Below are 11,447 nucleotides of genomic sequence, written 5' to 3' on the forward strand. Positions count from 1 at the left end.
CAAGAGAGCTGAAATATGGTCCCCCGTCTATTGTATGTATGCAACCGCTTCTCCCATGGCACCATACATTGCTTCAGCATACATATACATGATCTACACCATAACATCATGTGGGAGCTTTCACTTAACCGCCAAGACCCACGGACCGCTCATAGTTTCAAGCGTTCCAAGCCGAGCACTAATGGCTACCTCTCACATAGCCGACGCGCCATCCATATCTACGGGTGTAGTGAGCTTACCTCCATGCCGATCGAGTTACCTCCTCTCCTGCGCACTCGAGTAGCTCCACGATTCAAGTGCGAGCTTCAAGCAAGCTCCATCCTCAAGCTCCACGCTCCAAGCTCCATCACCGCGAGCAAGACAAGAGAAGAGAAGAGAAGAGAAGAAGATAGGAGAAGATGGAGAGCTTCTTCTACTCGGTCCCTCACCCTCACACACTCACTCCCTCACACTCTCACACTCCCTCTCTCAAGCACAAGCTCAAGCAAGCAAGAACAAGAAGAAGAAGAAGAAGAGGAGAGTCACTTTTGGCCACACACAAGAATGAGCTTCTCGTTCACTTTTCAACTTTATATACAAAAGCCTAAATCCCTTTTGGGCGGTCATCCCCTTATCCCCTTTTTTACATGGCCGGTCGTAGCCTAGGCCATTTTCCCCATTGTCCTTCTATCTTCCTAGCTTCATTTTCACTGCCCTTCTACATTTACAAATTGCACAGGTGAGAGCCCAGCACTCCTTAAATTAAATCATGATGCGCTTGCGCTCTTTTACAAAAGTATTGACTTGTGCTTTTCCTTGTGCGCCTTTTTCCCTTATTTAGGACTTTTCTGTGATTCTTGTGTTTCTAGATTTTTCTTGGTGCACCTTCGTCTTCCATTTCACTTTTGCCTTGACCTTGTCTTCTGCTTCAGCTTTTCTGAATTTTCCACCTTTGTTCGTTTGAGGATTAACATTACCCCCCTCCTAGATGAGTGCCAGTCCCATGGCACTCACCGTCATAGGTAGCAGGCTTTGGCATGTAGTGAAGACGTGGGTGAAAGGGACATCGATGGTTGCCGTGGAGAAGTATTGGTGGTGGTGTGGAGGAAGGTCATTGGGGGCATGTTGGTGGCCTAGGTGGCTGGTGGTAGGGTTGTTCTTTGTTGGGGATTCTGCACATGATGATTCTTGGTAGGCTTGCAGGACGATAAAGGATAAGAGTTCAAAATTGGGTGTCGATGAAGAGTGAACGATACTTTCGTTGGAGTCTTCAAGACTTGCAATTGAAAACCTCTCATAGGTGGTCTCTCCCTAGGGGTAGTGCTAGTCTTCTCTATCGTGCACAAGACATAGTTCAATTAGTTTGGGAGACAGGTCGAACTCTAAGCAAGTTGAGAGTATTGTCCTGCACTTGAGGACCCAAACTGTGTATATATTTCGGTGCAAATATTATGTGAGTGCTCGTGCAGACTTAGATATTACGTAGTTAGAAGACCACGACTGGTTTCTCGTAACAATGTGTGGATAAAGCAAAGCTGTCCATGTTGAGAAGAAGTGCACATGAAGGTGTATGAGACATCCTTTGCATTGTGATTGCACGATGTGGCATAATTGAATACAGGGACACTGCACTTTCGGTAGCTGGGAGCTATTGGACTTGCTTAATGAGGACGGTGTACGTTTCATGGCCATTCGTGCGGTGCTTACCACAATTGATTGCAATGGTATTATGGCAGAGTGTAAGAGGGAATCGTATGAATGGGTCAGGGTGACAGGTCTAACCATAGATGAGACAAGCTCCCTAGGTATGTCCTGCCCTTGATGTGCCCTGAACAATTGTGGGTGATGCTAAAGGGCTAGGGGACTAGGGACGGAGCCAGTCGACCAAGGTCACTGGACGTACCTAATTTGAGGACCCCTAGGTGTTGGGATGTGATCGTGGGTGCTTCGTATCTTTTCATTCTTTTCTTTTCTTTTTTTTACAGAATTTTCTTCCACCTCAATTCCATGAAAAAAAAATCAAACAATGGGATCTTCTGCAACAAAGAGATCGTGAGCCTATTTCACAATATGCCAAGCGTTTTTGGAACGCCTTATTGCAACTTTGAATGCTTGAAGATGTGCCTGAGGCAATCCATAAGCCCAAGTTTATGTCTGGTTTCCTTGGTTACTTCTATGCAGAGGTGAACATGTTCAAGCCAACGGCTCTCGAGGATGCGATTTCTTTGCCCCATAATGCTAAAGACAAAATTCGTGGACGAGAGAAGCAATCACAATAATTTCCAACTCTAATGGTAACTTCGGTACAAAGCAATTCAATTCTAACTTTCGAAGATTCAATCAAAATCACTTTGTTCCATCTTCTTTCCGTAAATCCTAGACACGATCCCTTGCTTTACCATCAAATACAAATCCAAATCTTAAGCCATCTTTCCAGCCAAATCCCAACATACATAAACTCTCAGCCATTACCAATAATGTTTCCAAAGCCAAACCCATACTCTACTATAAGTGCCATCAACCTGGATATCTGTTGGTGAATTGTCAATCTAAAAAGCCAACTGTTCACATCAACTACTTGGGAGTGACTGAAGATGAAGACCATGAAGAAATGCCAGATTTCACGGAAGACGATGACGATATCAGTACTACTTCAGATACTTTACCAAGTATGCCAAATTCTCATTTATTATTAACGATGAAATGTCTTGTGCATGGTAAAGAAAAGATTGTTTTGCATGATGATGGGAGCACACACGATTTTATTTTTGTAAAATTGGTCAAAGAATTGAATTTACATACTGTTTCAACTCATTATCACATTAAGGCTGCATTCTTAAGCGTTAGATACAATGGTACACAAGAAGTTCATGACTTAGAAATTAAGATTGATGATCATGTTGAGCGTAGAAATTTCTTGGTTGCGCCTTTGCAATCTAGTGACATTATTTTAGGAATGCCTTGGCATCATAAATATAATCCCGATATAGATTATTCCACGCATTCAATGAAGGTTCATTCTAATGGGAAACAAATCACATTACATGATATGCACACTTTTGATAATTTTCAATTGCTTAGTCACACACAGGCTAAACGTGCATTAAGAAAAGGTAGCAAATCATACTTAGTGTGGGTGAATGAATCAAATCACCTACAATAAGAAAATGTGCATTAAGAAAAGGTAGCAAATCACACTTAGTGTAGGACTATTGTAGATCGATTTAGCAAACAAGCATATTTTCTTCCATGCAAGAAAACATTAACTACATCTCAAGCTCCTCAATTGTTTTTTAGAATTGTTTTCACTAACCATGGTTTGCCAAAAGTTATTATTTTTTATCGTGATTCTAGATTTTGCAATAATTTTTAGACTATTTTGTTTGCTAATTTAAGTACAAAGATTGATTTCTCATCTGTATTTCATCTTGAAACAAATGGACAAACAGAAGCTACTAACAGAACAATTTTAGATCTTTTGCGTGCATACACAATTTCAAAACCACAAATATGGGATACACACTTGCATTTACTTCAACTTGCATACAATAATACACCCCATAGAGCTACACAGAAAGCAATCATTTATGGATATAGATTGCCTACACCTGTTACATCATTGTCAAACAAAGTTAAAGCTACTAATGATATTGCCAATATGCATGCTACTATTTTTGCTGAAGTCAAATATATGATTGTAAAAGCCCAGCAATCATACACTCACCAAGATAACAAGAAAAGAAAAGCTATGAGTTTCAAAGTTGATGATTATGTTTGGTTACGCATTGAAAAGAGAATATTACAAAGTGTTGAGAAACATCCTGTTGTTAAATGAGCCCCTAGATTTTATGGACCTTTCAAGATCATTCACAAAATCAATGACAATGCATTTAAATTAGAATACTTTTTATATCAATTTATTACGACCTTTTAGAGGCCAATTACCTGTTCACCCTGTCTATGAAAACCCTCCTTTGTTAGAAGAAGAAACTGAAATCCTTGAACCCGAAACTAGTTTAGACATTGATTTTATGACCACTAGAACTGGTCGTAGATATTCTAGATATTTGGTTAAGTTTAGATATCATCTCCTTGAAGAGGCTCAATGGATGCACTCCCACGACCTAAGTGATTACCTCTCACTGCTCACTCAACATTGAGCTAATAGCAATTGAGGTCAATTGTTATCCCACCCGGGGGTATGATGCCAGGAGGCATATTCCACGGTGGATTCCGTGAGTTTTTATTCCACGGTGGATTCCGTAAAACTATATTTATTTGCCAGGACTCGTACACAAGGTGGATTCCTTGTGCGAGAAGTTGATGAGGACTCCTATCCTTTTTGGGCATCATGTTAATTTAATGTGCACGTGGGCGATTCCATGGCAGGTGATTTCACAAAATACATATTTAAATTAATGGATGTTTATGAGTTTAGAGTGCACTCGTATTAAATTAAGGTTAGGACAGAGTTCCAACCTATTTATTTATTTTGTAGCTGAAGACTGCTAAGTATTCACTTTTGTCAATTTAATTTTATTATTTTCTAACAATTGTAAATGCTTCAATTGATGTGTAGAGCAGGCAGCGGTGGCATTGGGAAGCACTGGGTGATAGCGTGTATTCAAATTACTTAGAAGAAATTATCATTTTTGATGGGCGTGCATCTTATCATTAAAGGCGTGGTGCTAATTTTTATTATTTTGTATACAAATGGACGTACGATTTAAATATTTCATTATTGAACATTGTACTTGGACACAACCTGACTTTGGGTCGCCCAACCGATTTATTCTTTATTTGGACAAAAGCAAGCACAAAAGATAAAGCATGCTTATTGTAAAATTGGGCTATTTTTTAGCTTTGAGATAAATAAATTTATAAATATATACCTTGTGAAGCGCTCACACAAGGCATGGGAGGAGATTGTACCGAATTAATCTATTTTCTTCATGTCGTGCAAGCCTATCTTCTTGCTTTTTGAGCTTAAGTAGAGTTCTTTGTTCTTCGGGACCTTCCGACGCTCGCTACATACGCACCCATCATACAATTTGTGCACCACCTACCACTAATAGTGTACATGTGTGTGATCATAATGTGTGCAATAAATACAAGGCATCATAGGCATATGCAGGTCAAAGCTTAGGGAATCATTTTCAATTGGTTTCTCTCATTGGAGGAGAATCATTTTAAAGGAGAGCACGATAATGCTTGTCAAATACTATTTTCAAATACTACATATAAAGGACAATGTGTTTTGGCTGTAGGCATCCTACCCACCATTAGTTATATATATATTGGGAAAAAGAGCAATTTCCTTGGTGAAAAAGGTCTTTACAAGGTAGAACAATGGCTTGATTTGAATGAGAGTATGATTTTAGTTTAACAAGGTTTAAGCACGTGGAATTTAACTAGAGCTTGTAGCTTGCATGGGATTTAATAATAGGGAAAGTATCTCTGATGGTGATAGAAAGAAGAAACGTTGTCAATATTATGAGGAGCTTAAGCTTGGAAGTAAAAAGATATTTGTTACACTTTATATGCAACAATCAAGCCATTACTGCTAACAAGTAGTTGTTTGCAATTGAAAGGATTAGTAAAACATGGGAGGTGGAAATCTTAGAGAGCAGATTGGTGAGCATACTCAAATGCATATGGGCATTGAAACTGCCCTTCAAGGATATAGAGTTATTGCTTAGAGGTAGTCATAGAAGAGGGGTTTCTTGGTTTTATAAAGAGTTGGTCTATTCTTCCTTGCTTGGGACTTATGGTATAAGACAAAAGATGTATGTGGTTTTGAGAAGGCCAAACAGATGGGCATTCTAACTCTCAAAGAGGTTTGGGAAACTAGGACAAGGTCCTCTTCAAGGGAGGGTTAGACATGAAGTTAAATAGGTACAACACATGGTGGTATATTGACCTAGGATAAAGCAACCAACTGCAAAATAGGTACCGATCATGGAACACATTTTGGACACTAGCGGGGGCTATCAATAAAACAATTTGTGCTCGGCTATAACACAAAAGATAGTGAGGGTTGATTGGTTTCGTGAATGCGGCTACACCATTGTACACGATTGTGGGTTCAAACCCCCTGTTTTGTTATTGGACCTACTATGTTTGTTCCTAGGTGACCATTGGTTGATAGTTGGAGGGCTATTTTTTTAAAGCATGATTTCGTTTTCAATCTCACAAACATAATTGATATCCTTTACGTAGGTGAAAATTTATATTCTTGCTTCCCCTTGATGTCACGAATAAATTTGGAGCAAAAGGTTGACTGAATTTGCATCAATTGATGGAAGTGTCACGCATTAGCTTAACTGTCCTAGTAGTGGCCACTGGCACCCTTTACCCTAGTGCATGCATGGTTGGAAAACGGACCAAAAGGGGATGTATCTATATTGGCAGCTTTGCTTAGCTATAGCTATTGGGGCAATTTTTCGTTAATATTATAACTTATCTTTTCGCGTGAAAAGAAAAGATTTTCGTCAAATTTAGGCCCCGGTGGGAACACGCCGTTTGTGCAGAAATGTCATGTTTCTTTCTTCCCGAGTCCCGACACGCAAAGTTTCAAAAGTTTGAACTTGCCCGCCGCCGCCCGTCCCCTCGGGCCTCTACACGCATTCCAGGTTCCCGTTGATGGATCGTGGCCTTATCTAGGCAGAGACTAGAGTTTACTTATGCGTTACGTGGGCTTTATCAAGCTCGGGCATCGGCCGCCGCCTGGATGATTTTGAGATCCGAGTCCTGACCGTTTCCCCTTTCTGGACACGCGTCCAGCGCAGATGTTCGCCATGTCTGCAGTTTCCTTGTTGGTCGAGCCTCAGGCTCAGCCGCCTTGAGGTCAAGGCTTGAGCCTCGGGAGCCTTTGAATCAAAATTTGAAATTGGAACGGAACTGTGACCACCCAGCGTTCTTGCCTCACGCCAGCACCTCCTATTTAAAGATAGAAACGTTACATGTAGGTAGCCTTCACACACGACCATGTACCCACACATCAAACCTCCCCCCCGGGCCCCCTTATTAATAGGGGAAACATGATGGGCATCTTTTCAGTTTTGGGTTGACCGTTGGACTCGAGTAGGAACACTACAACTTGGGATCTCTAACTTCCAACACCTCATGTGGGGGGGGAAGGACCATACATCGTGGGGGTTGGATATAACGGCATGACTCAAATTGCAGCTAACATCATCTAGAACTAGCGTTCCTTGCGCGCGAAGCGGGGTGCGAGGGATCGCACGGCAGCTTCACTTCCCTATCGCACAGTGGGAAATGCTATCACAAAAACATCACATACTTTACTCTCCTCTACTCACAACCCCTCTATCTTTGATCCCATTTACACCTCCCCCCTTTGTATCCACACTCACTCACTCACTCAATCACTCACTCTCTCTCTCTCTCTCTCTCTCTCTCCAATTCTCTCTAAGCACCCTCTCTATGTCTCACACACACACACCAAACTTAAAACTAAAAGTAGTTTCAAACCAATGTAACACAAAATGCCAAACATAAAAACAATCTATTCCATGCACCATACCTACAAACATTCCTCTCGACATAAATGTAAGAAATTATATGCTTGCACATGCGATAATTAGAAACAACAGCACAATACTGAAAAACGAAGCCACAAAGGCCAAGTATAAGGTACGCAAGTTTTTTTAAGCACCATAGGCAAATGGCCGATGCCAACAAAAAAAGACAGTGTCTCGAAGATGCCTAATAGAAACAAAGCTTTTTGACTAATCATTAACAAAATCTTCCTCGTTGAGAAAAACATAAGGAGGTGAAGCCGGGAATGCTTCCATAGTTTCCATTGGTAATCACATCGGCAATGCAACGGTATAAGTAAGTACGTGGAATAACAATGCTACACTAAAGCGGGTCATAATTGAGGCAGAGACCAACCACCACAAAAATAATTTCTATAAGAGACCTAGTCAAAATGAAGCCACAAAGGCCAAGCATAAGGCACCAATGTATTTCCAAGTACCATAGGCAAATGGCCGATGCCTACAAAAAAAGACAATGTCTCAAAGACGCCTAATGGAAAGAAATCTTCCTTTTCTTCGAGGAATCATTAACAAAATCCTCCTCCTTGAGCAAAATATGTGAAGGTGAAGCATGGAACGATTCCACAGTTTCCATTGGTAATCGCATGGGCGATGCAACGGTCCTACCTCCCTCTTCACCACCTGCATTAGAACAAAAATCACAATATAAGTACATGGAATAACTAACAAAGATCATTCCATTCCAATATTAATAATACCTGGTCGAACATTTGTGAACCACTCCGTAGGTACTGACAAACGTTGATGCAGTGTCACAAAACAACCCAAATCTTTGAACCCATACTTAAACCAATGCCTCGGTATCTTATCTGTATGGGAGCGTTGAAATCTCTTCTTATGGTCAACCTCGTACATATGCACCCGAAAACATTGCGTGTATCCACAATGTACAACTTCAATAAAAACCGGGAGCTTGATGTCGATATTAACATCATCATATAAACGCTCGATGACCCTTGCAAGTGTCCTTCTTATGATATTATCAGGAGCTATAGTGAGTAACGTGCATTGCAGCTCCTTTTGATAGTCAAAAGCTGGGTAATAGTGTCACTCTAGGGTAGGCATCTGCAAAAGTTAAATGAACAGTGAAATATAAAAAAATTATACTTCCAAGAGTATATGCCAACCAAACAGGGCATAGAGAGCAATTCACACATATGTAAAACCAACGTCCCTGCATGGTCATATATATGCAAAAACCAATGTCCCTACATGGTCATCAATAACTACATCTCCGCAAAGAAAGTAATGCACATTACTGCACCTTTCAGAGAACATCCTTGTATACAATGTTTGTGGTCATACCCCCATCCTCTTCACCCAATAGCACTTTCACACCATGCGAAGATTTTACCCTTGAAAATGCAACATACAGTTGACCATGTGTAAATATTGGTGCCTTTAGATAAAGCCCAACAATGAACAAAGTCTGCCCCTGTGACTTGTTGATTGTCATAGCGAATGCCAACCGGATGGGAAATTGTCTCCGCTTCATAGTAAATGGCAAATGTGTAGCATTCGAAACAAAAGTAATACGGGGAATAAAAACTCATTCGCCCACATTTGCCCCTGTTATTATCTGAGCATCTATCACTTTCCTATTGAAAGCTCTACATATCAATCGCGTACCATTACACATACCCCTTCCTGGATTTAGGTTTCTAAGAAGAATCATAGGTGCATTTATCTTCAACAGCAATAAATGAGGAGGAAATCCACCTCCAAGATCTAATGTATTTAAATACTCAACAGAGTACAAAAATGAGTCGTCGGTCTCTGCAATTGAATCTGCACTATAATATTGCCTGACCTCCCCTGGCATTAGTTGCAATGCACGATCATTCAAAGTAGCCACCTCTGTATTCCGTGAGGCAAGTATAGCTCGCTCACTAAAATACGACGTGTAGTCACCCACATTGGACACGTCACTGTAGACACTATCAATCAGTGTTTCGATAGAGTGCCCTTTTAATATCATGCTAGGTGGGACACACAACTTATCACAACTTTCGGTAACACCCACTCCATTCCCTATTCCTTGAATCCAATAGATGAACCCATTGTCCACCACACTACCAATTGTCGACACTCGCATATTGCCAGATAGCCTTAGCACCCTTATGTAACGCCACAAATCAGAGTAACACAATGCAGCATTAACAATATCCTCACGTGTTCCCTTTACCACAACAGGCAAGACTTGTCTAAAATCTCCCCCAAACAAAACAACTTTTCCACCAAATGGCTTATCACAGCTCATAACATCTCTTAGAGTTCTATCAACCGCTTCGAAGGCATGTCGATGGGTCATAGGAGCCTCGTCCCACAAAATAAGGCTTGTTTGTCTCAATAACCGAGCAAGGTCACTTTGAACAAGAATATTGTAAGTGGATCGATTATTTAATTCTACTGGGATTTTAAACCGCGAGTGAGTTGTACGACCACCTGGCAAAAGCAAGGCAGCAATGCCACATGATGCTATTGCCAATGCTATGCGACCACCACTGCGTACCTTTGCAAGCAAACATTTGTATAGGAAAGTCTTTCCAGACCCACCAGGACCATCCAAAAAGAATACATCCCCAGTATCAGTATCAACAGCTTCCATGACTGCACCGAAGGCAATTCTTTGTCCTTCATTCAACATTCCCTCCATGGATTCAGAAACCCTATGTTGTTTTGATATGTTGTATGCATATTCATCTTGCAAAAGAGGGTTAGCATGCAGTTGTGATTTTGGTTGATGAGGTTCAGGCAACCCATCAAAATCGCAAAGCCTTCGTCCTACATGACGTAAAAGGTCTTGTAGATGCAATAAAGCCATGTTAGATGCCTCATGCTGCAGAACACCAAGAGAGGCATGCACGTGCTGTAACTGCAATCTATACATGATATCCTCTACCATTGGCACCATAAATCTTTCCCATACATGGCCAGGCCGAGCTGGCTCACAAAAGACCAAAATTGCAACAAATAAAGTTCGGAGTTGAGCACCAGTTTGCACAGAGGCAGCTTCCTCTAAGCACACAACATATTCATCATCGCTCTCCAACATGCCCCTTGCAATGCAAGCATCCCTAAAAGTATCACAGATCACGCTATCAACAGTATGCAAATCTTCAAAAGAAGTACATCCCCGACACTCTGTTAAAAGCATCCGCAAATAGTAGAGCTCACCACAAGTAGGCGCCACAAAATACATCCGACCACATGTATTCCCACGCTTCCTTCTAGTCCACATCTTATGTCGTGCATTCCACATCCAATACACTGGAAAGTCTTGATAACGAATAGTCCTAGCCTCTGGATGAATGCGGTTGCACACAAACCATTCAGTAAGAGTAGTTTTCTGGAGGTCTTCATTCTGCACAACATCTGGTATACTATCTGTATCCCGAAACACCACATAGTTCTCACCAGGTAAGTGTACCTGCAGACGCTGTATATCAGGCTTTTCATCGTGCAATGCATAATCATAGATCCGCCAACATGCCTCAGAGGCAGAAACATATCGTGCATCCAAATAACTTTGTATCTCATCCACCTCGTGAGCATCGCCACCATTCCGGATTGAATCAACCCCAACAGAAAATTTGACGGTTGCACGATCATGCCCCTTGTACACATACTTATACAAATACTTCATAGCCGCAATTGTCGAGCAAACCTCTACATTTATGTGTGCATTGTATTTTTTACTCAAGAATGGATTATATGGAACAATCCATCGATTATCAATAACATTACCATTTATGATCACAGAGTTTCCATCATCTCGTCTTCGATAAACGGGATAGCCAGAACTATCAACTGTCGTCATGCCCACTAATTTTCGCGGGTAATCTTTAGTACATCTACCCTTGTCCATACAGGGACTCTTGGGGT

General features: G+C 41.1%; 1 protein-coding gene across 1 annotated transcript; it reads right to left on the reverse strand.

The window, feature by feature from the left end:
* Nucleotides 1-9,111: 9,111 nt before the first annotated feature.
* LOC148027284 (uncharacterized) lies at nt 9,112-11,208 on the reverse strand. The gene is made up of 4 exons (XM_087690409.1): nt 10,740-11,208; nt 10,322-10,580; nt 9,308-10,231; nt 9,112-9,172 (listed from the first exon to the last, which is right to left on the reverse strand). The coding sequence occupies exons 1-4, from the start codon at nt 11,206-11,208 to the stop codon at nt 9,112-9,114; spliced, it is 1,713 nt and encodes a 570-aa protein (XP_087546535.1).
* Between the last annotated feature and the right edge of the window lie 239 nt (nt 11,209-11,447).

Source organism: Lygodium microphyllum, chromosome 13 (assembly GCF_053477565.2).
Source record: "Lygodium microphyllum isolate KBCC chromosome 13, Lygodium_microphyllum_v1.1.10, whole genome shotgun sequence".
NCBI lineage: Eukaryota > Viridiplantae > Streptophyta > Polypodiopsida > Schizaeales > Lygodiaceae > Lygodium > Lygodium microphyllum.